The sequence below is a fragment of the Exophiala oligosperma genome, assembly GCF_000835515.1.
Source record: "Exophiala oligosperma strain CBS 72588 unplaced genomic scaffold supercont1.5, whole genome shotgun sequence".
In the NCBI taxonomy this organism is placed as follows: domain Eukaryota; kingdom Fungi; phylum Ascomycota; class Eurotiomycetes; order Chaetothyriales; family Herpotrichiellaceae; genus Exophiala; species Exophiala oligosperma.
The window spans coordinates 882,115-909,529 of record NW_015622822.1 but is presented as its reverse complement, the minus strand read 5'-3'; the positions used below and the strand labels follow the sequence as shown (position 1 = coordinate 909,529).

General features: G+C 50.6%; 5 protein-coding genes across 5 annotated transcripts; 1 reads left to right on the top strand and 4 right to left on the bottom strand.

The window, feature by feature from the left end:
* Window positions 1–339: 339 nt before the first annotated feature.
* PV06_05700 (uncharacterized protein) lies at window positions 340–3,894 on the bottom strand. The gene has a single exon (XM_016406727.1). It carries the CDS (start codon window positions 3,730–3,732, stop codon window positions 649–651), a length of 3,084 nt encoding a protein of 1,027 aa, XP_016262331.1. The 5' UTR covers window positions 3,733–3,894; the 3' UTR covers window positions 340–648.
* Window positions 3,895–4,105: 211 nt separating this feature from the next.
* PV06_05699 (uncharacterized protein) lies at window positions 4,106–5,793 on the bottom strand. The gene is made up of 2 exons (XM_016406726.1): window positions 5,420–5,793; window positions 4,106–5,366 (listed from the first exon to the last, which is right to left on the bottom strand). The coding sequence occupies exons 1-2, from the start codon at window positions 5,621–5,623 to the stop codon at window positions 4,185–4,187; spliced, it is 1,386 nt and encodes a 461-aa protein (XP_016262330.1). The 5' UTR covers window positions 5,624–5,793; the 3' UTR covers window positions 4,106–4,184.
* Window positions 5,794–5,930: 137 nt separating this feature from the next.
* On the bottom strand, window positions 5,931–7,909 carry PV06_05698 (uncharacterized protein). The gene has a single exon (XM_016406725.1). It carries the CDS (start codon window positions 7,565–7,567, stop codon window positions 6,080–6,082), a length of 1,488 nt encoding a protein of 495 aa, XP_016262329.1. The 5' UTR covers window positions 7,568–7,909; the 3' UTR covers window positions 5,931–6,079.
* A 507-nt stretch (window positions 7,910–8,416) lies between these two features.
* Window positions 8,417–9,581, bottom strand: PV06_05697 (uncharacterized protein; the record flags this gene model as incomplete). Its single annotated transcript, XM_016406724.1, has 1 exon — window positions 8,417–9,581. The coding sequence occupies one exon, from the start codon at window positions 9,579–9,581 to the stop codon at window positions 8,505–8,507; it is 1,077 nt and encodes a 358-aa protein (XP_016262328.1). The 3' UTR covers window positions 8,417–8,504.
* A 160-nt stretch (window positions 9,582–9,741) lies between these two features.
* PV06_05696 (uncharacterized protein) lies at window positions 9,742–11,907 on the top strand. Its single transcript, XM_016406723.1, has 2 exons — window positions 9,742–10,142; window positions 10,193–11,907. Exons 1-2 carry the CDS (start codon window positions 9,793–9,795, stop codon window positions 10,476–10,478), a joined length of 636 nt encoding a protein of 211 aa, XP_016262327.1. The 5' UTR covers window positions 9,742–9,792; the 3' UTR covers window positions 10,479–11,907.
* Window positions 11,908–27,415: the final 15,508 nt, after the last annotated feature.

Sequence of the window (27,415 nt, the reverse complement as noted above, 5' to 3'; positions counted from 1 at the left end):
CTCATGACTGAGTTTATTTGATGGTATTAACGCGATACTAAATTTACCGAGTTGGGAAAGTCCAAACCGTGATTCGAATACCTGCCGTACACATGAAGTCCCCCCACTACTCTTAAAAGTACTGACCTTTCCCTTAGGTGTATAATACGTAAGAATCAGTATTCAGGACACGAGTCTGTAGCTACAGCCTCATCCCACGCTGAGGTTGGAAAGTAGCCGACTGATAATGTCGAACCCTGTTAAAAGAAACCTTGTCTGACACTGCACTAGTAGACGAAGCAGTTCCAAGACCTCCAGGAGGTCGTCAGAAATGCCCATCCATGTCCATCATTTCAGCTGAATCCATGTGGGCTTACTTACCTGATATAGTACCCCTGAACGATGCGTCGACGTGTCCAAAAGTTGTTTACACTTGTACAAATGCTTCGGAGAACTTGTGGTGATTAATCAGGTATCAAACGATATGTACCCAGATTCACTGACATACGACCATTTGGTCAGTATTCTCTCGAAGCGCTCTATTCAGAGAGTTGGAAAAACGAAAACTGCAAAGCTCCTAGCTACTAGTACTACTATAAACTAAATTCGTGTCGGGTCATGACATGACTTGGACTGGCTTACTTTGCCAGAGTCTCTATAAGTCTCATTTCAATCCTCTTCTTCTTCATCGGTCCCAGATTCTCGATCGTCAATTTCTTGATTGTTTCCCATCTGTACTGGATCCGCTGGGCCCGCAACTGCAATTCCATTCTGCTGCTGCGGGCGCGGTTGAGGATTGGCCAGGGGACGAGGTGGTGCTTGGGCAACCGCCGGTCCAGCCGCGTTGTTACCATTGTGATGTACTCGAACGTCTGGCAACGCGATTGCTGCTAGCGAACCTGGCCTGTACTGATCTCGCAGTCGCTGTATCCTGCGTATCAAATCTCGGGCCAGGAGGCCCATATCTTCCAACTCTTGAAATTCATTCAAGTGGGGTGGTAAGATGTGCCGATGATGGTGATGATGATGGTGATGGTGTTGAGCATGAAGGGTACCCATGGGTATGCCAGTGGGCATGGGTAGAGAAGTCAGCAGAGCTTGCATTGAAGCCGGCCGGTTTGCAGCAGGTGGAGGGTTCTGCTGATTGCTCGCCGACGGCCGACTCTCTCCAGGAGGAGGTTGAGGAGAGTTTGTACGGTTGGGGGTGGTATGTAAGCTGGTAAAGAAATCGACGAGACCATCGATTGCTTCCTCGGTGGATGCGAGTGAGGTGGGGCCACCGAGTCGCCGTTCCTCAACAGGTTTGCGTATTCTATCTCTCCTCTTTTTCATTTTCCTCGACGAAGACTGTGCAATCAGGAAGGCTTCGGATCTCCTCTTACACTTTCCGGATTCCATTCTTCCCCAGCGGCAGTTTGGGCAAAAGAACAAGGGTGCAGGATCGGGTGATGAGACTTGTTCTTCGGTCTGGTGAGCTCTGCAGCCTTTGCAAGGACATGGAGGCTCCAAAGTGCTAACACAGTCGCCGCAAATATTGACTCTGCACTCGAAGCACTGTTTCATGATGGCTGGACAACGACGTCTGTGATCACCAGGCGCGCGTGTTGCCGGACAGAAAAAGGCCTGGCAACCTTGCCACAGCGGTAATGCCGACGCTTCATCTTCCCCCGAATGAAGTGGATTGGCAGACGGCTCGGGTGTTGCAGGGGTTGAGTGGAATGAAGGTGTTGGCGATGTGGATCGCGACAATGGTCCGGTGCTGGTCGACGCTGGCGACAATGGTCGATGTGTTGGGTCAAGCTCAGCTAATGGGGCTCTGTGAGCGCGCAAAGTTTGTTCAAGTCCGACAACTGGTGTGTCGACAGCCTCCTCTCTTTCGGTCCCATAAGTCAAGCTCTCGGACGTTGACGGTCGCTGCGGAGTAGGTGTCAATCGACTGGATGACGGACCCTTCAGACTTGAGCTCGCCTGGTCCTGTTCTGTTGCTGGCTTCTCTGCTGCTAGTCTTTCCTTTCGATGTCGTACTAGAGTGGCCAACAGTTTCAATGCCTTTTGTCGAGACTTGAAATCCTGCCGCTCAACAACGACATCTCTGTAACCACAAATCCTTGTCTTCATTCGATCGCCGATGTCGTGCTTCAGACATAATGCCGTTGCACAGGCCTTGCATTTCAGTCTCCAGTGCTCTGCACTGTAACACTCATCGCATAGAACCCTAGGTATCGAAAACGAGGGGGGTTCATTGGAGCCTAGAGCTTCGGCTGTCTTGAAGAAGCTGTCGATCGATGGCCATCGACCACCGGGACCTTGTTGCACTAATTCGTCTTCAACATCCGGCCGCTCGGGACCAAATTCTGGGTCTTCCCAACCCTTACCTATGGGTAGAGGCGCTGCTCGAATTTTGTCCGTTTCTCGACTGTTGGTATTACCGAAGGTGATACCTCCTCCACCAGAGAAGACGGGCTCGGTGCAGCACCATCTGAATTTTATGTTTGGCAGCATATTTGGATCAGCATTTTGAGCCCCAATGGCTGCATTGGCAGGTTGGTCCTGGTCCTGCATCGTGCAAGGGGACACAGCATAGCCTGGTGCCCACCAGTACTTGTTCCGTTCCTCCTCTGGTGCGTTTTTATTCCGTAGATACGGTCGGTCGAATGCACAGCTTGCACAGAGTGTTTTCCTGCATCCTGTGCAGTGCATCATGACGGAGCATTGCTCGCATCTTTCTAGAATTTCAACAGAGCAGTTATGACATACAATGTCTTCAACAAAGGCTTTGTGGGTTTGGCGTAGATGTGCTGGAGTCGCTTTCCCTTCTCTGTTGACTCCAATGGCCTCGCCATTGACACCTTCCTCATCGAACTCCCAACTTCGGCCATCCATCCGCCGTTTCTTTGGCTGAGCTGAGCCAGTAGATCTTGATGAATCAATCGGACCCAACCAATTTCGACTCCTCCACAAACGATCATAGACCACCCAAACTTCTCTCGTGCCTTGGGGCATTCGCATCTTTACATAGCCTCTGCGGCGGAAACAGCGAGCTCCTGGTGTTGTGCACCATGCAGTATCGGTCCAAATTCCCAGCTTGTGGCAGGTATTAACCAATTCATGGGTAGGTTCACTGTCGCTTTCCTTCCGTGATAGACTGCTTGGCAGGTATGGTCTGCGTCTATGATGGCGGCAACGATAGGTGTACAAACTCTCTAGAGCAAGGGTTTCAAACCCGGTTGGACCTCGGGCAGACTGAGACTCTCGCGCCAGGGCGTGCATCTGCAGCCAGGGATTGATATGATATTTCAACGACACATTCTTGCATCCACGGACGGACACATGTCTCAGGGTATCCCTTCTCAGAATCAAAACGGTCGACGTGAGTGTGGCTCCGCTAACCGCGGTATTGTCCAATTCGAGGCTAACTAGTCTCGTACTGAATGGATTGATAATGTTCAGGAGAATTTGGTCGAGGGCGTAGTTACTCGATTGGCGTGGTCCAATAGCACCGTTCGCAGGGGCGATAGCATTTGAGATCGTAGGCTGGTACAAACGCCATGATATGTAGCGCCACGACGTAGGAGATTTCGTGAGGAAGTCTCGAAGGCAATACGACGTCTGGTAGAGACGAAAGATCGTATCCGTAGGTACTTGAGCAAGGAGAGACTGGAGAATCGGTGGATTACAAGTAATCAGGAGCTCGAAGGACGAAGGGCGTGACCGAGGAGGCACCTCTTCGGAGTCCATTCTGAGAGATGCCATCTATCTTGTCCGCTAGGACGTGGAAAGACTCAATGGACGATGGCTCATTTTCCGGCCACAGGATTCCGAGATCTAACTGAGTCAAGACATCACGCCGACTCGAGTAGTGAGTGATCGAGAAGGTAGCGGTGAGATCGTTTTCAAAGAGGCGTTTGTGCAGGGATGTCGACATGCAATCAACGAGAGACACAAGTCGGGCATTGATTCGTGAAGGGCGCAGGCAAACGGTCACGTGAAATGGGGATTGGCGGCAGCCTTGTGAGGGAGTGGACTCCAGATGGACTCCAGACAAAGTACGAATCTATCTCGGACGACGATTTGTGTACTCTTGCTTTCTATTAGCGGCCCTGGCGATATTTGCGCTACTTGGTCGAGAGAATTCTTTGAATGCATTCCTGAGGCAGACTCGTGACGCTGGGGCGGCTACCGAGCAACGGTAGTGACAACTCTCACTACAAATTCATCCTCACTACAGTGGCTGGATATTCCAGTAGTTTCCTGACTCTTATATCTTCGTCATGCATCAGGTAGCCCACGATTGACCTACATTCACTGCTGCTCCTCCGACTAATCCACCACTGCTGAATTCTCGTCATCATGGCAAGCCAATAAGCCAGGATGAGCAATGCTCGTTTCTCAAGCTGTAGAACGAGCGTCTGAAATCTATCGTCCGCTTTCCCTACAAACGTAATCAACTTGGCAAAGTTGTTCGCGCAAGGTTCCAAGTGACGGTAGAAGAACAGATGTTCGAGGGGAGTGTAGAAAGGGTTGGCTTCTGGTGATGATCGCTCCGTGATCCCACAAAGCTCTAGAAACAACGTGCATGTCTCGTCCTGACAAAGGTGATCCCACAATGGGAGTACGACGTAGTCTGCATCTTTCATCACTGGTGTCCATATTGATTGCCACATGAGATCTCCCAGGCGTTGGTGCACCGCTTGAAAGCCTTTGGCCATTCCAAGCCATTGAAGGCACTCACGCCTTCGCTCAAGAGGTGCATTGACAAAACTTTTGTATGTGTGCGGTCCTGGATCATTCAACATATACTGATGAACACATATGAGCATCATAGTAGATATGAGGGCGTCGATAGAATGATCCACGGCGTCAGATTCCAGGTCAATGCGGAAGAGCCGCAATGCCTCCTTCCAGTGATAGGCAGCTGTTAGTCGATTCTGTCGATACTGTTTGGGATGTTGATTCGCTGGGAGGAGATGGCAAAGGTGTGCCGCGGATACTCCATTGATCGCATGAAGCAACGAAGGATTTTGCACCACAAGATTATGCATACAGATTTTGATAACTTGGTGTGCCAGATGCGATCCCAGTGAGCAATACGTCACAGTGTCGAAATGATGTAGCGTTTGCAATATCGGGGTCATCTGATCCAGTTGGCGTACCGTAGATGGGATCGGTAGAACTGGGGTGATATTCAGACGCCTCAGTGATGACATGCATGTCATCCTGGTCAGAGCCGCCAAATCGGAGGCTTCTGTAGCGGCAGCAGTCAGATCCTCATACCCGCTCTTGGGCAGAACTCTTCTCTCAGTGATGGGAAGTTTCGCGTCAAGATAGTCACACTCGAGGCCGTGGCTCTGGCATTTCAGGCAGCCGCCTACCCTATTCTCGTCGCACTGAGATGTTATCAAAGCACCGTCAGATCGAGTGTGGATGAGAGATCACTCACCTTGATTCGCCGTTGCTTGCATGTTTTGCAGCCTGCTCTAGACTTTGTATGAGACTTTCGTGCATGGACGGTTGTCCTTCGAGGTTTTGGAGCTTGCAGACCTCTAATCCGTGCGTGATTGGATACTTGAAAGACTCCTTGCATGAGCCTTTGCGCTTCACTGGCTCCGTGCCGCGTTTTGTCAGTCATCGTTGCTCCTACCATTTCTGGCGCAGTCCGTTTCGGTCACCCAGGCTCACCACCAGTCGATATGTGGCCAGCGATGAAGAAGTGGTGACAGACGGTGTGGTTGAATACGATATGTACCCGTTTCGAGATTAGGCTCCAACATCCATTGAAGTACCGAGAGTCGGCTCTTGGGTGTCAAGGTCGTGAGGATGCCAATAATGGGGTTTTTTGAAGACGCCTCGATTCCGCAAATGGAAGTATGTCGTATTCCAGGCCAATCACATCCCAGCAGACTGAAACTCTGTTAGATTGATCTTGCAAACCGCGACGAGGTTATTATCGGACTGATCATGTATCGGTCATAAGAAAACATGTTACTTATATACGAGATACACGATTAGGACTAGGCTGTGTCTACACATCGAACCTCTCACTCCTCGTAGACCACGTTTTGCTGGCTCAACGCGTCACCAAGATCATTGCTAATAAACATCATCCAAGACAACAGCCATCACTTGCCCGTTGGAATGCGCCATGAAAAAATTCCTGCATAGCCGTATAATGGAACAGAATTCCTGCAAGAACGGCAAGGTGCCAGATGTTATGGCTGCCACCAGCATAGTCAAATAGACCAGGCCACCATTTCTCAGGAACCTTGCTGGCATATATGATGGCTCCGGTCAAGTAGACCATTACACTCTTCGTCACCGGAGCATAGAAATAGAATGTCCAAGCAACTCCCCTCGTATAGTTCAGTTGTATGACCGGTGCAAACCCTGTAATGGCCATTGTGACGAAGAAAGATACTCGAGCCCATGCCATATCGGCACGGTTGAAGCTTTCTCGCCAGGGTAGAATAACTCCGGCAATTCCAAGCAGAGTCGTCATCGTCATGTAAACCGAACGGGAAAGCGGTTCGCAATAAAACGCCGTCCATTCTGTACTGAGAATACTGGCTGCCACTAAGAATGAGATACCGGTATAGTCGACACAGGCAAACCGATCTAGCAGGCACTTATCCGCAATGCTGTTCATGGTGTGCCACATAATTGAGCAAATGAGGCATTTGCAAGCCGCGACAAAGAAGCAAGCTGCAATCAAAACGTCCCAATTGCTGGACAAGGGGAACGTCGACGAGGCGGGATAGTAGTAGAAAGCCACCGCAAGCACGATGATCAAGCCTATGCCATGAGACCAGATGTTGACGGTCTCGTTCGAAGGTCGGAATGCTGAGGCAACACATTCAATCTTGGTCCGGTTGAAGCGATAACCACGAAGAATATGAGGGTTATTTCGCCACGGCGCAGGAAGGTCGTCGTAATGAATCAGCCTGGACTCCCCAGCACGGCTTAGAGCATGAGAAATTGACTCGGCAAGCAGGTCGGTCGCCCGAATAGCCTTGTCGAAGCCGTCCTCGAGGATCTCGCGTGTCGCAGTTATAGAGTCATCGACTTTTTTCCAGCCAGAATCTATCAATTGTTTCCTTCTCGAGTGTGCTCTGGTCTCCAATTCGGAGAGATAGCATTCCATTAATCGTAGACTTGCTTGTGCTTTTTGCTCGAAGGTCTCACGAGAAGGCATCAGGTCGTTATATCGACTCTCTAGAGTTTCCACTAGTATATTTGCCCGCTGCCGCGCTGCACCCCATAATAGCTCTCCAGAGTGGTACGGTGAACAGGAATCCCGCACATCTCTCAAGATCTGGTAGGCTCGCTCAAGTTGTGTATCCAGACTCAGGATACTCTCCTGCCGATATTTTTCCAACCTGTCGACTCGGTGTCTGAGCTCCGTGAGGAACAAATCGACTCTTACAAATATGGCATCGGCATTACAAATACTCGAATTGCGTCGTCTCGAAGTGTTGTAGGAATGTCGCCGACCTCTAAGGACCAAGGGAGTCCGTTCATCGTCTCTTGAGGAGCTGGAGGCACGACTTGTGGAGGAGGATTCAATCGTGACCGCTGACGCTGTGCAGGTCATACTGCCTTGAAAACGGTCATGCGGCAGAATGGACGAAAGATGCCAACAGACAGAAAGGCGAGGGAAGTCGGGCAGAAGATCGCTTTGGCGTCCACAGAGACCGGCAGGAGGTCGCTTGAGGTTGGTACGGTGGCTATGTGAGCTTTTACCCAAGGGAAATTGGATATGACGAGAGAATATTGCAATCTGCGCAAGACTGAGCCGGAAACAACAGGACTGTGAAGACTGTAAGGACTGGACCAAGAGAACGACTGAGTGATAGGTGAGGCTCTACATAGGTTCATCGGACGTCAAGAGAAGGAAGTGGCGCAGTTGACAGGATATGATGGAGTTGAAGGCGAGATGTGCAGTGAAGGAAGAACAACGAAGCAGCGCTAAAGGCGCAGCCCGGCATTGGGTGGGGGAGAAAATAACAACGTCATTTCAGCCAATTTCCCTTTGCGTTGGTGGCGGGTGGCTGAAAAGGCCCTTTGTATGACATTTTGATATGACACGACAGCCAAGTCCGTGGAGTCCCAGAGCCGTCAATCTTCGGGATCTCTCGTTCAAGTGTCAGAGTGTAACTGTTCTATGGGCACGTACTCGTACCTGTCTCTATCATTCGCCATCTGAAGCAATCGAAACTATGGATCAGTTCCCATGTTTGCCAATCCCATCAACATCTCACTGGGCCATAGATCAAAAGACCTACAAATCGTCCGAACGACATCCGTTCAAGCAACTTGTTCCAGTAGACTTTCAAGCCAACGACTCGTGTCCTTCAGATGCATTGCACTTCGCTGTCGGGGTTTCGTCGATCCCAAGATAGGACACTTTTGGTCTATTACAACTTCGTCTGGCCAGATCCAATCAAGTGCGATTTGGTTATACATCACCCAAGATCAGGAGGGTGCTTGATACACTGGACATCTTGTCATTGATCATCCTAGCTGCCGAGTCACGTTGGGTATTCCTTTCTCCGAAAACGACCTTGAAGCCAGCAGCGGAACATCTTAATCCTTCGCTGCCGGTTGACGATGAGTCTCCTGTCGATGTCGAGATTCAAGACATCGAATGCGTCGCCCCAGATCTTCTCGATTTCTTCCTTCTCGAAGAAATATACTCGAGTGCCATCTCCACGGACATAGAAATTCTCTCCCATCCATCGTCCAGCCTTGAACCTGACTTGAGCAAGATCACCCCTACCATAGTCCCGAAAGAGAACTTCACCACCCGGTTTTAATATTCGCTCGATATTCCTCACAGCCTGCTGCCATTGCTTAGGGTTCAGGGCAGAGAATATAAAGATCATGATGACAATATCAACGCTGCCTTCGTCAATGCCGGGGGGAAGATGTTCGCCCGCCGCATCCCAAACATCAGCTGCCATAACGCCGTCACAATTCTTGTAGTCATCTGCATCTCTCATTGTCTCCACTGCTTTCTTGCTGAAATCGACGGCAAAGATCTTCAGGTCGGGGTTCTCATTCATTCTCAATATAGGAAATGCGGTGTTACCTGCACCAGCACCAACCTCGAGGACGATTTTCTTTCCAGCTTCTTTTCTGGTAATGTCGCTGAGAACCGGAAATTCCTGAGCCAGCCACTTCCTGTCTTTGAAGAATGTGTTTGTCTTTTGTTTGTAGAAATCATTCCACCATTTTTCTGGGTTCTCATTCAATCGAGCACGATCAAAGTCAGAGACTGGAGCGGCTCGTTGGGCCGCATATTGAGATTCGCAATATTCATAATATTCCTCATCGGGGACTACATGATCCCAGGCATTGTATTCGAAGACGTCTGCGGACTCTGATAAGTAGCGCTGGCCGAACTGGAATGGATCTGTCCGCTTTGCGCTCGTAGCAGGATCGTGGGAAAGATGTGGAGGGATCGTTGAGTCTTCCTTGCAGGCACCGAGGCTTGTGTTGGACCTCGATTCTGTGGAAATCGTCTCGGCACTCAGCAAAGCATTATTCGCATGAGTTTCTCCGCTATCAGCGCCCACAATAGTTTCCATGCCTCTGTCTGGCGCCATGGCGAAAGTTGAAGTATCTGCGTGGGAGCGACGACCACTTGATGGGAAATATTTATGGTGCGGAGAATCTTGGTCTCCGATTGGTGGGTGTTTTCACGTCCACGCATTCCGCAACTTGTTCTCCTCGCTGTCCTTCTCAACTCTCCTCTCCTGCTATGACCAGAGATGCGCCTCTATCAAGTTCTTCATCCTCTAGGCAGTCTCTACAGCCATGACTATTGAGGAATTAGTTACAGACCCTACGCTGCAGCCGCTGCTGGAGACATCGCGTACGACTCTCGCTCAGGTCCTTACTGCGCTATCATGGCTCGAAGCAAACTCTACCGCTGACATTCCAACTTCGGAACAGAAGCTGGATCTTGCGGAGCAACAGAAGATCCTGTATGCCCATGTGGCCAAACTTCGTGGTCAACATCGCCAGGCTGCCTTTGGGGCGAGAGCGACGAAACAAGACACTGCAGAAGCGAGACAGGAAGTAGATCGACTTCTGCTTCAGCTTCAGAACTTGTACTACGAGCAGCGACATCTGATGGGTGAGATCGGTGCCTGCGAAGGATATGAGTATGTTAAGACCCTGTTCTATCCATCTCTCCACTAATAGTATCTACCAGTCATGCGTATACACATCTGCCACTCCTTTCACTTGATGAATATCTGGCGCAGTTTCCTGAACAAGCAGGACTCCCGGAACAGGAGCTGATGCCCCTTCGAATCGAGCATGAGAAGCAGGAACGCGAAAAGATGGAGCAAGAGCGATTGGAACTCGTAAAGATCAAAGATGCATTGGTCAAAGAAAATACAAGGAAAAAGGATGAGCTCAAGAAGATGGATGACAAGCTTGAGGCCATGATTGATGGCTTCAACGCGTTACAGGAAGGTCTAAAGAAGGAGCTATGAAACCCTCACCGATCATCTTGTCGTTCTATATTGCTTCGTGGATGTAATTGCTATACGGAGTCAGACCGGCTTCCGCATCGATGGGATCCTCAGCGGAAAAAGGTCGTTGTCAATGCCCTCGATGCCCACGATGATATCTGACATACGCGACGGCAATCATAAGAAGAGTCATTGTAATTGGCAACTACCTGGCATTACCCCAACATCAGCTTATACTGTGGCGCTATGGCATTTCGAGGAAATCAACTTCAAGATGAAGTGGAATTCACCTACGCGCAACGGCACACATGCAAGAAAACTGAGACAACTTTATCGATTGGATCTACGCCACCACCAACCTTCTACCTAGCCATCCATCGATATATCATAAAGACTTCTCACCTGATGGCGACAAAAAGGCTTGATACCTTCTGACAACCTAGCCGTATGGAAACAACGGATCGGGAGGCACCGCGTCATTCTCTACTCTTTCCTTCGCAACAGAAATGCGTTACATCAAACCTCAAAAACCATTCCAGAGATCGAAGCATATGTCCCAAGCTTGGAGCAAATTCCTTTTGCCCAGCTGTGCTGCTCCTCCGTCGCAAAATATCTGCGGGGAGTTGTCGTGCGCTCCACGAAATCGCCGGATTCACCTAAGACTCTCTAGCCTGCCTACAGCTCTCACCAGAGTCAATCAATGACAACCAGGCCAAGAACATTGCTGAGATGACATGAACAAAATAAGGAGCACTCTTCTGACAATTCTACATCTGCTGCCCAGGTAAAACAGACCAGTCAGCGGAGCAAGATCATGCCACTTGCATATTTGTAGCAAGGAGATGGGTACATCTTTTCCTGATTTGGTTTATGGACTCGGAGCGATTCCAACTTTGACGACAAGCATTTTGATCAAAATGTTTGGAAATCAATTAGAACGATCGGCTACACCGAAGAGCAGCCAGGCGCATAGTTGGGAGAGTAAAGAAAGCGAGGACATCAAGCGGCCGTGAAAGGAATAAAAATACGTTGCACAAAAATTGGAGAAGTGACAGCTTTGCCAAACCCACCGGCATTCGAGTTGGATTGGGTCAAGGCATGGCTTGACAACCAGCATTAAACGAGTGCAGGCGGGTCGTCGACAAAGACTCGAACTCTACAACGGTCGAAGCTCGAGAAGGAGGTATGGTACATTGTTCTGGGACGATTAAGGAGGGTGCATATTGTCATCGGTGAAAGACAGTTGAAAGTACTCTAGACAACAGACAACAATAAAGGTGGTCTTCCTCTGTCTCGCACTTCAACAAGGTCTCCTCATATTATCTTCGCCGCTCCGTGTGGAGACTGTGCTCGGAAATTTATGGAGAACTATCCCCTGGCACCATGATCGGAAAATTCGGAAAATTGACTATCGTCTCCCTGCGGCTACGGCAATTAGCTACGTAGCGAACCAATCTTGTAAAAAACAAGTCGATGTATTGCCCGTGATTACATTTCCCTCACAGCCCAGGGCTGGACGAGCACATCGGCAGAGCAGAGAAAGAACCTGCAACATCCAACTGGTAGTCCTTGCTTCAACAACAGTAACATCATGGCTTCCTGGGTGCCAATTGAGCAGCATTCGGATTTCTCGCTGCAGAACCTTCCTTTTGGCGTCTTCAGCACTCAGAGTCTGGATCAGCGGATAGGTGTCGCGGTGGGCAATCATGTCCTTGATATGAAAGCCCTTGCGCACAACGACGTCTTTGTTGGCCTTGACTTTGACACGGCGACTCTTCAGAAGTCGACCTTGAACCAATACGCAGCTTTAGGGAGAGACATCCATCGCAGCGTTCGAACATTTTTACAAAATCTACTCAGTGACAAAACGCCTCATGCCGCCCTGTTGCGTGACGACGACAGACTAAGATCCGCCGCTCTGATCTCTATGAGGGATGTCAAGATGCACCTGCCCATGGCTGTCGGTGACTATACGGATTTCTTTGTCGTGCCGTATCATGCTCAGAACGTTGGTCAAAAATTCCCAAACCCAGAATCGTTAGGGAACACGAACTGACCTTGTTACCTACTATTCAGTGTACTGACATTTTCCGACCAGGCCAGACCCTGCCGGCCGCATTTTTTGAGCAGCCTCTGGGCTACCATGGACGGGCTTCATCAGTAGTAGTCTCTGGAACACCGGTACGACGACCGAGAGGGCAGTTTGTTGGACAAGATGGCAAGGCAACATTCGGACCTAGCCAGAAGCTTGACTATGAAGTCGAGTTTGCTGCCTTTGTGACCCATGGACAGCAGAAAATGGGCGAGTCCATCGAGGTCAATGACGGAGAAGACTTGATTTTCGGATTCGTCCTCTTGAACGACTGGTCGGCAAGGGATATTCAGCGAAGGGAGACCGCACCTCTTGGGCCTTTCAATGGAAAGAACTTTTGCACGACTATATCTCCTTGGATTGTTTCTCCAGACGCTTTGGAACCGTATCGAACAGCACCTCTACGCTCGGTAGGTTGCTTTTTGTTTTAAAGAACAAGACTTGGTGGCAAGACAAGTCCTAACGTGATGTGTCGCCAGGGCCCTTGGCTTCCTTATCTCAATGGCGGCAGAGAGGATTCTGTCTATGATATTCTGATTCAAGTCCAAATCCAGTGTGAGTAATAGTCCTCAAATGAGGAGATATATGCGCTATGATATTTATTAAGTGGTTGCTAGCGAAATCTGGCACGTTCGACGTCTCGAGATGCAACACCAAAAATGTGGTATTTTCATTCCCTCAAATGCTGGCACACCACACCGCAGGGGGCTGTCCCATGCGGACAGGAGACCTCATTGCGACGGGCACTCTGTCTGGAGCCACGCCTCAGGAATACGGCTGCCTTTTGGAGGTGACATGTGATGGTGCCAATCAGCTGAAGGTATCCAACGCCCAGAACCAAGAAATGTGTCGGACTTTCCTGGACGACGGGGACAGTGTCATTTTCACTACGTATCTGCCTCGCAAAGACGGTATCGGCGGCGTGGGATTCGGGATGTGCGAAGGACAAATTCTTGCTTGTCTTTGAGCACAAGGGGGCAATTAGGAGAGCATGTGTGAATCGTGACTGTTCACGTTTTTCTCCCATATACGTCTGAACAAAAACATCCTAAAGGCTACAGCTAGCCCTTTAGATATTACCCTTAGGCCGCTCATGTCTCTTCATCCATGTTTCCACCTCATCCTGTTTTTTTCGTCCTCTTCAGGAGTATTGTACCTTCCATCATCTCAACTGCCGGTTTCTGGTGGCTCTTCAGCTAATATCTTTTCCTCTCATGAAGTCTCCGACTTTTGAGATTGGCCTGGTCTCGCGAGACCTTTGAGTATAAACCCCTTGGTAGTAGATGGAAACATACTAGGTATTGTTTCTGAAATAGAATGGGTTCACGTGAGCTGAATATTCCGGACACCATTTCTTCACCGACACTGAGCCTTGTGGTAGACTATTGACTTTGGCCGGATCATTCCCCGAAAGAGGGGGAACCCTCTGGCCCACTCGATCGATACCAGATCCATTGTTGAACGGCGATCCCACTGAACGAGCCTTCTATATATATTACTATAGGGGAGGAGGTGGTGTAGGTCACAAAGTCAGCGCAATCTGGAGACGACGTCTCAACCACTGTTGCATCCAACCCGGGCTCTGGGGCATCATAGTCTGATTTACATTGCGAGCTCTTGGACGCAGACTAGCCCACGAACAATGGCCTCCTCTACCGAATCGCCGTCGAACCTACCAATAGTCCATCGACATATTACTACTCACGACGATGCGGGCAAAGCCATCGTCTATTCGTCGGAGGCTGGACAATGGCAAGCGATGCGTAACAATACGGTGGCTTTGGACCTGGTGTATACCACTTCAACATTTCCTGCCCAATTGAACGGCGAGGTCGATATCAAGGCCCACGAAGCTAGGGTGGAGGGAGGCGGTACTGGATTGGTTGTTCCAGGTGGAAGTGTGTGTCGACTCGTGGACTTCGGACCTGATAACAACCCGATGATGCACCGCACGAAGAGCCTCGACTACGGAGTGGTGTTGGAAGGGGAGGTCGAAATGATTCTGGATTCCGGGGAAGTGCGCAAGATGAAAAGGGGCGATATTGCCATCCAGCGGGGTACTATGCACGCCTGGAAGAACCCCAGCAAGACGGAATGGGCGAGGATGATGTTTGTGCTGCTAGACTGTGAGCCCGTGCAGGTTGGAGGGGCAGTGTTCCAAGAAAAGTTGGCTGCAGAGCAACACGAGATTCCGGCCAGTGGGAAATAATACCTAGAGGAAGTCGCCATCAAGAGTTCTAGATGAATGTGCCTGGATGGATGGAGTTTGATACACGACTCACGTTTTGACGAACTGTGCAGGCCTTGCCGTCGAAAATACCCCGTGCACGTGAACGGTTTATAGTGGTGCAAAAGCATCGCTAATGTCCACCTTTGCCAGGCTCGTGACAATCCGACCGGACTCCTCCATCGGAGACCGTCCCACTATCAAGCCACTCAACTAGAGCGTTTACCTAATTCCTGGAGCTCTTTTCTTTGCCTTGAAGATGTACCAAGGTCCATTTGCTTGACCTGTGTCTTGCTCAGTATTACAAAACAGAAGCGGGGCTCCACCCTGGATAGCCCTATTTCCCCATAGCAGGTATAAGCTTCTAAGCAAAGGAACAGTTTAATATGCTGTTCTTCCTCATATTCCATGAATTGACTACACTGAGAAGTAACAAAACTGACCATTGTTCCATCCAAAGATGTTAGCCATGCTCAAAGCGTGCTTGGTCTCTCTATGTGGCCTCCTTTCCCTATTCATCATCCACACTCTTCACACTGCGTTTCGCAAGGGCATCAGGCAAGTTCCCGGACCTTGGTTGGCCAAATTCACAATATTTTACCGAATATCACTTGTCTCGAAGGGAAATGGGGTCCAGGAATACCGCCGGCTTCATGAGAAATATGGCGACATTGTCAGGGTAGGACCATATCATGTCTCGGTCAATGACCCCCAAGCTATTCAACAGATATATGGCATTTCCAGCAAGTTTAGAAAGGTGCGTATGCGCAGAGCATTATGGCGACTTGCACACATTCGTGAAGAGGATCTAACATAAATACTAGTCGGACTTTTACAGCGTCTCCCCGCCGTTCTACCAAGGGAGGCCACTGGACAACATGTTTACTGTTCGCGACTTTAAGCAACACCGGGTACTGCGAAGTGCAACCTCGCAGGTATACTCCATGACCAATCTTCGTAACTATGAGCCGCACGTGGACGAATGCACCACGCTCTTTATCGATCTGATGAGAAGGAAGAATCAACGGCCCGTCGATGTTGTCAAGTATGTCCACTGGTTCGCGTTCGACGTCATAGCGAGCATCACATTTCAGAAGCGCTTGGGGTTTTTGGATAACGAAGGCGATGTCCTGGGAATGGTTTCGACCCGGACTTTCAGCGCGAAATACTTCGCCTTTATCGGTCAGGTGCCATGGCTCCATCGCTACCTGCTCGGGAACCGGCGAATGGTGATGTTGATGAAGAAGATTTTTCCAAACACTCCTGATCCACATGGCACTCTCTTTGCAGTGAGTGTGGATGTGCCCGCTTGCCAGGATATTTGTCACTAACGAAGACGGGCAGACTATTGAAGAGCAGATTGATCAGTACGACCGAGAAGAAAGGCAAGGGCGGACCGATTTCCTGCAGCAGTTGAGGCGCAAGGACGATCCTGACCGCGCGAACCACAAGCGAGACTTGATGAACCATCTCTCAAACAACGTGTACGTAGCTCATTTCGGTTTCACCCTTTTTCAATCAGCAGGACTGACCAAACCTCGGCTTCAGTTTGGCAGGGAGTGACACCACGGCGATTGCAATTCGGGCGATTCTCTACTATCTTGTCAAGCACCCCAAAACCTACGCCACTTTGCAGGCTGAGATTGACCAAGCCGACCGCAAGGGGAAGCTCTCCAAGCTGGTCACCTTTGAAGAGAGCCAAGACATGAAATATTTGTACGCGTATCTTGTTTTTTCCTGCACGTACTATATGATCTAAAGGCTGACACTAATCAGGCAAGCGGTCATTAAAGAGGCTATGCGTTTGCATCCATCAATCGCGTTTCCGCTGGAGCGTGTGGTTCCCCCAGAGGGCGACACGATCGGCGGTTACAAATTGCCCCATGGAACCATTGTCGGCGTGTTGCCGCCTCTGATCAATCGCAATAGAGATATTTTCGGAGAAGATGCTGACAGCTTCCGTCCTGAGAGATGGCTGAATACAGACCCTGAGCAGCTCAAGCTCATGGAGCGATTCTACACGACAGTTAGTAGTCGCGTCGGCAATTTTGTGCTACCTTATCGCTAACTTGTTTGCTCTTCTAGTTTGGCCACGGCGCACGAGGATGCATCGGCAAGAATATTGCCATGCTTGAGATCTCCAAATTCATACCTGAAGTCCTGCGGCGTTTCGACCTTGAATGGGCATCTCCTTTGGATACGTGGACTTTGACTGCCGGATGGTTCTGGAGGCAAAATAATATCGACCTCATATTTAGGCCGCGGGCATAGCAAGCCCCCAACGGATCCGTTCATTGATCATCGGCCTTCTTTATTGCCAGACGTTAGAGGGAAAGTCAAGTCAGCATCAGCCCAAAAAGTATCTGGGTCTTTGCATGCCTGGGGATGGTCTTGCCTCTCCGTTAAGCGAGCCGACTAAGAAGCGTCAAGTGGGCCCCTGTATTGTAGCCTATGCCTATATAACGCCTGGTGGACCTTCCAGTTCTCGAAGGTGTGGGGTTGGGGAACACGTGCCCGGAGTATTCTGTGAACTTCATAGGAACAATCCTTTCGCGTCTTCCCCAGGTCTGCCAGACCTGATGTCCTGCCAAAAGTCCCTCGCTAGCTCTGCACTTTGAAGTCCCTACTCCTTTCGTCCTTCCTTGATTCCGGACTTTGCATCCTTAGGCGATCATAATCTGCGGGCCATGATCGCAGACGTACACCTTCTCAACAACGCCTTCCTGGCCATCAAGTGTAACAATAGTTTGACGAGCTCGAATGGCCACAAGACGCCCAAGGACAAGCTGTAATCCATGCCGCCTGGCCAGAATCGGCTGCGACGCTGCAACGACGAAACCTTCTCGATGTAGCAACTGTGTTCGACGGGGCAGGATGTGCGATGTCGCATCTCAGGTAGGCAAGAGCCATTCCACTCGTCAGGTTGAGTTCTTCTAGATCATGGCAAAGGAGTGACACTCTGCTAATTGCATCCCTAACTGAGCAGGTCAATTCCAACGCAGATTGCCGCTCGAAGAGGGCGTCGACCGGCGCATCGGCACACGAGGAGGAGGTTGTTTTCCAATTTTACGACATGTTGACACCACCGGAAGTGAACGACTTTATGCCCTTGACGCCGTCTTCCCTCGGTGTGGAAACCGCCGCCTGTCGTCGCTTACAGGTGACCATGCTCAACGATTTGCTCTGGGACATCTACTTCTCCGTCTTCGAGATGCGGTATGCGATTTGGCTCGGGGATAGTTGCTGTCCCTATCTGGAGATGACTCCGGTTAGTACAAGATCTATAGTTGGCACGCGCAGCCTAGTCTATCTCTGTGGCAAACGTTGCTGACATCTAATTCGACAGAGGCCGCGAGTATCAATAGCGAAGTTGGTGATTGAAATGGATGCTCACGAGAGTACGCGCGAAGCCGGATCTGTCCACTATCGGCCCGGGGCACCACAGACTGGGTCATACGGCCAGCACGAAACTCCTGAAAACAACTCATTGCTGAACGATGCGCTGCGACATGCCATCTACGCATACTCCATACGGTGGGTGCACATTCGGGGAGGGTATACAGATTACGATATGACCTCGAGCAGAGACAGCTCCCAACGCGAACAAGAGGTTCGTGACTACGTGTGGAATCGAGCGAAACAGGCCGTATTACCCGCGTTGAGTCGGGCTAGCTATCGTTCAATTTTGGCTTTGTTGCTTATAACAATCGCAGAGATGCCCCCGGATGCTGACAACGCCGGGTTCGCCCAATTGTGCAATCATGCCATGTTTGGCCATCTGAACGTTCTCACATCCCCAATCAGATGGCGCGTCATCCAACCACTGTCGAACGGGTCAGACTTTCAGTCGCGATCAGGTGGACATCCCGGCCTCCTGAAAGGTCACCGAGAAGAATACAGTGTGCAGCACCAACACAATCGCGACGTAATCTTCTGGCTCTGCGTGGTGAGTGGCTGTAGCAGGGCGCTGGTTCAGCAACTTCCGGCCGTAATTCGGCCTGCACGATCTGGAGACCACAAAATCTGGCAATTCATCCGCCAACGAACCGTCATCTTCGACCAGTCCTTCAAATCCCTCCAGGGATCCCAGCTCCCTCTGCCCCAGGACGTGACGGAAGTTGTGCTGCAGCATGCGACAGCGTGCAAAACCATGTATCTAGGAATCATCAATCAACTTTGTGACGCCGTCTTCCACCACAACCCATCCTCTGTCAAGGCCGCGGCGCAAGAAGTCCTGGACGAATCCCGCCGTTTCCACCAGGTCTTTGATCATCTCTTGTCCATGTGTTCCAGGGACTATACCCTGCTGGCTGTCAATAGCCAGCTCAATTACCGTAAGCGTGGTTGCGGCTTTTTTTTGATGTATTTTTTTTCAAGTCACGTTTCGTGATAGAAAAACCAAGGCTAATCCAAGTTACCTCTCTCAGTGCTCTTGCTCACCCATTTTCATCTCGGAACTTTGATCCTTGCTGATGTCGTGGATACCATCGAAGACATTGTCCCCGAGGAACTCAAAGAACCTTCTTTGTCCCGCCTCTACGCCTGCCAGGCCATCACCAACGTTCTGAGCCTTGTCCTCAATTGTGATCGCTACTCGAGCGGCGACGACGGTGACGGCCCCCCTGGCGCGAGTGCCAGCAGTAAGCTGTTGATGGACCCGGCGCCGGACCTCATGGCCGAGGTCGCGATGCGCACCTGCAACGCCATATTCCTGATGCACAACGCCGGGGAAATCATGCCGCATGCTGCCCAGACGATGCTCTCCATAGTTTTCAACGCCCTGGACGTCCTTTCGCAGGTCTCCAGCAAAGCTGTGTTCGTGCTGGCGCTGGCCCGCGACCTCTGCGCCACACGCGGCCTAAGAGTCATCATCAGTGGCAGCTCTTTCCGTGATATTGTGACCAGCCGCGGCGGTACTACTACTGATAGTGTGACCACCGGTCGGGCGCAGTCATGGACTCCGTCTGCAACAACCCGTCATGCAGATCATAGTGTTGATTCCTTGCGCAAGTTCTTACAATTGATGCAGCTCCAGGCGAGCTTGGACCCATCCCAGCTGGAAACCATGATCAAACAGTACGAAAAGAAGTACATGGGAGAAGAGTATAAACATGGTGTTACTGATGTGCAAAGCGTTGGTCTGCAAGATAAGGCCGGCTGAGGTCTGATGAGAACATCAGAAATTCAATTTCATGCTGATTGGAACATCTGTCTATCCGCTTCTCGATTTCACAAACGTTATGAAATTCACATTGCGTCTGAAGTAATTTTGCCATAATTACCAAATGCGAGCAAAAATCCCAAGAGCTGTTCCTAAATCTGGCACGACTTCTACCTCCCACTCCAGTGAGAAGTACTCTTCACAAATGCCCATTCCGCCATCCATTTGCCAGTGGTGTTGCGTCAAATACATCCGACAACTTGGTCCACTCAGGGATCGGGACACGTCCTGTCGGAATCCGAATGCTCTTGGGACGACTGTACTCACGCAGGGTCTCGATGCAGTGTTCGCGACCGTAACCACTGTGTTTGGCTCCGCCGAACGGAGTGCCTAGAGCCATGCGACTGTAGTTGTTGATGAAAGCCATGCCGACGTCGATCTCGCGTGCCGCCCTTAGAGCTTTGGTCGTATCTTGGGAAAATATGGCGGTCACGAGGCCATAGTCGGTGTCATTGGCGATGGAAACGGCTTCGTCGTACGTGTCGAAGATGTTCACCGTCACAATGGGTCCAAACATTTCCTCTTTGGCAATCCGCATATTTCGTGTGACGTTTGTGAAGAGTGTCGGCTGGACGAAGAACCCTTTCTGGAGTGTAGGATCTGTAGGAAGGCTCGCCTGGGCCTCAATCTGTGCGCCTTCAGACACTCCGATGGCAATATAGTCAAGCACCTTTTGCTGATGTGCCCTCGTGATGAGAGGACCGACGTGCGTCGCCGGGTCAGCGCCGCTTCCCACTTTAAGTCGGCGTACCGCTGCCGCCAATCTAGAAATGACCTGGTCGGCGACGCCTCGTTGCACCAAAATCCTCGACGCCGCAGTGCACGCCTCTCCCTGGTTGAAAAACCCACCGTCCACGGCAGACCGCACGCTCTTTTCGATATCGGCGTCGTCGAAGATGATCAGCGAGTTTTTACCGCCCAACTCTAGCGACATGTGAGTGATGTTATCCGCCGCAATCTTACTGACGGCAGCTCCGCCACGAGTTGAGCCGGTGAAGGAGATCTTCCGGACGTCAGGATGCGCTGCAAGGGTAGCGGGTACAGCTGTGCCTGCTGCTGGGATGCCCTGAATGACACCCGGGGGTAACACCTCTGAAACAATCTCGATAATGCGCATGACGGTCAAAGGCGCCTGTTCACCTGGCTTGATAATGACGGTATTACCTGCTGCGAGAGCAGGTGCCGTCTTCCCTCCGACGTGAATGGGTGGCCAGTTAAACGGTAAGATTCCAACACACACACCATAAGGCTCGTGCACAATCGAGGAATAGATACTGCCCTGGTCGTACATTTCGCCCGGGATCTTGTCCACGAGGGAGGCAAAGAAGCGATAAACTCCCACGACAAAAGGGACGTCGGCCTGCCGAGCCTGCGAGACTGGTTTCCCATTTTCCATGGAGAGGAGGCACGCCAACTCGTCGAAGTGATGCTCCAGCCTCTCGGCGGCGCGAAGCATGAGCTGCGAGCGCTCACGCGCGGTTCTCCATCGCCAATCGTCCTGAAAGGCCTTTTGCGCAATGGCGACTGCTTTGTGTACCTCTGCCTCTCCGCAACCTTGTACCGTAGTAATCACCTCTCCGGTAGCCGGATTGTGAACGTCGAAGAGGTGCGCCGGGTCATCTGAGGAAAGGGGAAACCGAGTTATGGCATTGTAGCTGGGAAATGGCGTCTTCGCACTTGGCATTTCAATCGATCCCATGGCTGATAGTAGCAGGTCAGGGAGTTACTGCTGAAGTTTTGTGTGTCTTCTGTGACTCGAAAGATGGATGAACGTGCGACTTTATCGAAGACCTAAAAGTCAGTGAACCTGAAAGAGAGCATGTGCGTTCTTTGGGAACCCTTCCGGGAAATGAGACAAGTACATCGTTTTGACCTCCCGACACATCACTCTCGGCAGTAGGTAGAAATATTCCAGAGGGTCTTTGAAAGGAGGGCAGTATTCATCCTGGTCTGGGGATGTTTCACGTGAACGGAATCTACCAGACCCCGTCGAGCTCCACATCGGGAAGTCGAACCAGCGGGTGGAGATGGACCTTTCCCTGCTTCTACTTCCACTAGACTTTCAAATTTTCCCCACAACGCCCAATGCCCAGGCACAACCTGCCGAAGAGAAGATTCCGTGATTGTTACTTGATGCTTGGGTTTTGGAATGAATATTGTTGCTAAATTGGCCATACCGGTAATTGGCGACCATGCGGAACGATATCTCGTCGACATCTTTCCTCACCTGACGCAACGTATTGAGATTATCAAAGGGATTAATGGCACGCCGAGAGAAGCCTTTATAAACCTTGAACCAGACCTCAGTGCATGAGAGTCACCTCAAAAAGGGTTCTTTGAGACCGATTAGCGCTAAAATGGATCCCCAATTCGACTTCATCGTTGTCGGCGCAGGTGAGTCCATTCCCTAAGAGCCATGATGCCACAGTCGTTATCCTCATCAACGACGCAGGAAATTCCGGCGCAGTAGTGGCAGGGCGGCTCGCCAATTCGAACAGTCGTCCAAGCGTGCTTCTCATAGAGGCTGGAGGTGACAATAACGACGATGATCTTTATCGACCCTGTGATAGATTCCGGAACCCTTATCTCCACCCAGAAATTGCCGTCGACTATGAGACTGTTCCCAACCGTCATCTCAATGGCCGAGTGCTAAGCTACCTCCGAGGTATAGGCCTTGGAGGATGTAGCGTGGCGAATTTTCTGGGCTACATCCGAGGTGCTGCATCCGATTACAATACCTGGGCTGAGATGGTCGGTGATGACACCTACAAATGGGAGAACGTCGTCGAACGCTACAAAGAAATCGAAGCCCTGCACTTCGAGGACGATGGCGATGCTGAGCAGTGGGTTAGACTCCAGCCTGGCGTCCATGGTTTTGATGGCCCTCTGGACCTCGAACTGTTCGCCAGAAACAAATGGCCCAAAGGTACCGACATTTTGATGAAGGCCCTGCGCGAATTTGGATGGCCAGTGAACCGCGATCAGAATAGTGGCCATCTCGTTGGCGTGGGTGCCGTCACCACGACAACCTATAAGGGCCGAAGAACCACCAGCTCGACGGCATTCCTCAGCAAACGGCCATCAAACCTGCAAATATGGACGAAAACGGCAGTTCACCGGGTTCTGTTTGACGATGCCCGGGCCGGATCACCCCCTCGGGCGATAGGAGTTGTCCTCGCCGATGGACGTGAGATTCGTGCCAGAAAAGAAACAATCCTGTCTTTGGGATCGATAGATACCCCTAAGCTCCTGTTGTTGAGTGGAATCGGCCCCAAGCAAGAGTTACAGTCATTGGGCATCCCCTGCCGCCGTGACATTCCCAATATTGGCAAAGAGCTCATCGATCATCCCTACCTCGTCCTTCGATGGGGTGCTACGTCTGAGTTATCAGATCGAACAGCATTTGAATTCGACCCTGAAAAGGTTGCCGCTGCGCGAGAGCGGTGGAACAAAGATTTCTCGGGCCCAGACGCGTCTCGTCATCTCTCAAATCTCATCGGATTCCTCAAACTCGATCCAAAAAAGTACTCGACAGCGGAGTTGCGAAAATTGGGCCCACAGATACAAAACTGGCTCGGCCAAGATGACGCTCCTCAATTCGAGGTCTTCTTGGCCGGTGCAATCCCTTCGACGTGGGACACGAGCAATGGACCCGAAGCACTTGGAGTCGCTGTGATGCTGATGAATCCACAATCTCGTGGATCGGTAACGATCCGCTCCAGAGATCCTACCGCACCGCCTGTGATCGATACCAATTTTCTTGCTCATCCTTACGACCGAAGAACGTATGTTGACGCTCTCCGGGAGGTTATTCAATTCATCAAGTCCAAGCATCTCTCCAAATACATCGTGTGCGATGTTAATGTTCCCAGCACGGAGAATGATGAGGGGATTCTTCAGTGGATAAAGGAGAATCTCTTGTCTATTCTACACGGAGTAGGCACTGTGAAAATGGGCAGTGACAGCGATCCAAAAGCCTGTGTAGACACTGACATGAACGTCCGTGGTGTCGAGGGCCTGCGAGTTGCCGACCTCAGCGTGTGTCCGCTGATCACCAGGTAAGAAGATCTCAGGTCATTGCGGAATGCACGTTTTGCACCACTAACTTTACTGATCGCAGCAATCATACGCAGTCAACGGCATATTTGGTTGGACAAATAGCGTATAAAAAGATTGCTGAAAAGTACCATCTCGATGAGGCGGCCAAAGCACGGCTGTAAGATGGCGGTGAGCCTGGGAGGAAAAGATACAAAAGCAAGCGAGTGTTAACTAGAGGAGTTCCCTGTTCGTGGCTAATTGACAGTGAGAGTGTTCGACCGTGCCTGGGCAGCTTCAGCGAGAGACAATTGCGGTCCCTGAACCCGCTGATGGTCGGTGGATTCGGTCACCCATATTCCTCCGCAGATGTGTTCTTCACTGAGTGAAAGTATGCAAGCAGGTATAGAAAGGTCATGAGTACCCATTTGACCGCGTTTGTCCTTCTATGAAAATAAAAACGTTGGGAAGAGTTCCACTTCGCCACCATGATTAATTGTGTTGGTCATACGGCGCGAGAGACCAGCGAGTCCATTTCGGAGGTCTCTGTTTTCCCTTCGCCACCAGGCCTTCTGAAGATTCGACGTGATTAAGACATAATTTTGCAAGAAATTTCCTCAGTTCTGCGCACTAATCAAGGGCCAGACCTCGACACCTCCCCGATGCGATACCAAAACGCGAGACGTCGATGAGCTGATGGGCCATAACTGTGGCAAGAGATGAGCCCAGCCTTTTTAATACGGGCCCGGAAATTTGCTCTGTTGGTCTACTCATGCGGCTTGAGCCCGAGCCTGTCGAGTAATGAGTCTTTCTTTCACAAAATCGTGGGAAATCAGCACATCCCTCGACCGTCTCATGACCAATGTTAAATGTCAATGTGGAGGTAAAAACTCTTGAGACCATTCAATAAGTGGTCTATGTGGACCCACAATCCTGGTCCGCTCACGTGCATCAAGCCAGACCATACTAGTCTCTTGCCTTATTTTGCGTACGACATCAGCTTGATTCCGGGTTCCCATGTGCTTTGGGTCTTGAAGTCTCGATTCTTTTAAGGAATCTGGAATACGGAATAGGGATTACTGAGTATTGCGCGGAAAATTGTGGAGCCCGCGCTCCCCAGATTCTATACCCCGCTAGTTCGATCTCTTTCGCGCACGACCATCCTTGAAGTTTTATATATTGATCCTCAAGAAAGAACGATGTACTGAGAAAACACAACCATCAGAACTGCCTGTGTGTGAGCACTGAGATTCCGCGTACGAGTCGACTCAATTCGATTTTTCCCCCTTGACCGTCGGACAAAGAATGACCCTTAACGACAACATGTCTGAAAAAGATGTCCTGGACTCGAATGTTCAGGAACAGGAGGTCGGAACAACAGTCCATGAGCAATCCGACGAGCAGTGGAAAGCGTTCGACCGCAAGCTCATCTTGAAACTGGACCTGTTGTTGATCCCTTTGTTGACCACTGTCTACTTGCTGGCCTTCCTTGACCGAGCCAATGTTGGAAATGCGCGTGTGGTACGTAATAGCAATTATCACCCACAGAATATACAGATTAGCTGACATCGATGTTTGTGATAAGGCTGGCCTCCAAAAAGACCTGGGCATAAGCGATTACCAATACCAGACTGGTAAGTTACTGTACTTATCCTCGCTACGGAAAACCCTGAGCTGACGATCTCTCCACAGCGATCACTGTCACGTATATTCCTTATATTGCGAGCGAAATCCCCTCGAACCTGGTTATCAAGAAAGTCGGTCCGAAGTACTATATTCCCTTCCTTTGTTTCTCTTGGGGTGTAATCACCACGCTCCAAAGCCAGGTGAAAAGCTACAGTGGTTTCTTGGCCGTACGATTCTTTCTAGGCTTGATGGAAGGCGGTATATTCCCTGGTATCATTCTCTACCTCAGCTCGTTCTATCGACGCAGTGATCTGTCATTGAGAATCGCCCTCTTCTGGTCCGCGGCATCTCTCTCCGGGGCCTTTTCCGGTCTCCTTGCAGCCGCGATAGAAAAAATGGACGGAATCGGAAACATGCGAGGATGGCAGTGGATTTTCTGCCTCGAAGGTTTATTTACCGTCGTTTGGGCCGTCGTCGTCTTTTTGTTCCTTCCAAATACGCCCCAACAGATAAAGATATTCACCCCCGAGGAGGCCACCCGCTGCGCCACGCGACTTAGGCTCGATGTTGATATCCTCGAAAACGAAAAGGTGACGACGAAGAAGGTGCTCTCGACCTTTAAGGATCCCCATATTGTCCTGGTGTGGCTCTGCGCCATCTGTTCCGGCTGTGTCATCTTCGGCTTGGCTCTATTTACGCCCTCGATCGTGAGAAGCATGGGCTACAGCTCCATCCGGACACAATTGATGACCGTCCCCCCTTACGCGGTGGCGTTTCTCCTCAGCATCTTCGTCGCCTATTTCTCGGACCGATACCAAATGCGCGGCATCCCGATGATCTGCACCCTTCTCCTCTCCTTGATCGGGGTCATCATGTTTTACGTCGGCAGAACGGTCGCGGTGCGCTACACGGGTCTCTTTTTCCTCTTGGGAGGCATCTATTCTAATGGACCTTGCCTCATTGCCTGGATCCCGAACAATACTGCCGGTCACACTCGTCGGGCCACCGCCATCGCCATGAACTGCGTGTGCAACAACATCGGCGGCATCGTGAGCACGTGGATCTTCCCCAGTAAAGACGCTCCCTACTACCTCTTCGCCGCCAGATTCATGCTCTCAATGAACGTCATCTTTTTGGTGCTCACCGCCATAGTCATGTGGGTGTGCAGCCGCGAGAACAAGAAGAAGGACGATCCCGAGTACAGACAGAAACTCCTCGCCGACATCAGTTCGCTCAGCTTCGCAGACCAGCTTGACAAACTGGGAGATCATCATCCAGATTACAAGTACGTCTTGTAACTCACGGCTCAGAGTGAGTCTTTGGGTTAGTAGGGGTAGCCCAACGTGTCAGGTTCAGCAGGGTACTTGTACCTACGAAGGAGTACTGGCTCCTGGAAAATTGTGGTCTGCTCACCAACCCCTCGACTCAATGAATAGATTCAAGTCTGTAGCTCGCAACCCTGGGATTATAGTGAGCGGGGTTAGGACTCATTGTTCTTTGAATTGTTTTATTCTTCACACCTTCATCAGTACATTTTGATAGCGCGAATTGCAGCCAAAAAGTACACTATGTTAGATCACCTCGCAGAAGATTCACAGTCGTTCACTTAAGTGCATGCTCAATATGTACGGAGTGCTCTCTCGCTATTTAGAGCATTTGAGACCCACAGGTGGGGGCTGAGCACAGGCGGCGTCACCCTATTTCCCGGTTGGGGGAGTTCCCCTTGGCGGGCTGCCTCGATCCTCTTCTGACTGCAC

Excerpts from the sequence above, each read along its gene's own strand:
- PV06_05699 (XM_016406726.1), bottom strand. The coding sequence starts at position 5,623 with ATGGTAGGAGCAACGATGACTGACAAAACGCGGCACGGAGCCAGTGAA. Across the intron at positions 5,367-5,419 it reads GCAAGCAACGGCGAATCAAG|TGCGACGAGAATAGGGTAGG; the intron begins GTGAGTGATCTC and ends ATAACATCTCAG.
- PV06_05696 (XM_016406723.1), top strand. The coding sequence starts at position 9,793 with ATGACTATTGAGGAATTAGTTACAGACCCTACGCTGCAGCCGCTGCTG. Across the intron at positions 10,143-10,192 it reads GGTGCCTGCGAAGGATATGA|TCATGCGTATACACATCTGC; the intron begins GTATGTTAAGAC and ends AGTATCTACCAG.
- PV06_05698 (XM_016406725.1), bottom strand. The coding sequence starts at position 7,567 with ATGACCTGCACAGCGTCAGCGGTCACGATTGAATCCTCCTCCACAAGT.
- PV06_05700 (XM_016406727.1), bottom strand. The coding sequence starts at position 3,732 with ATGGCATCTCTCAGAATGGACTCCGAAGAGGTGCCTCCTCGGTCACGC.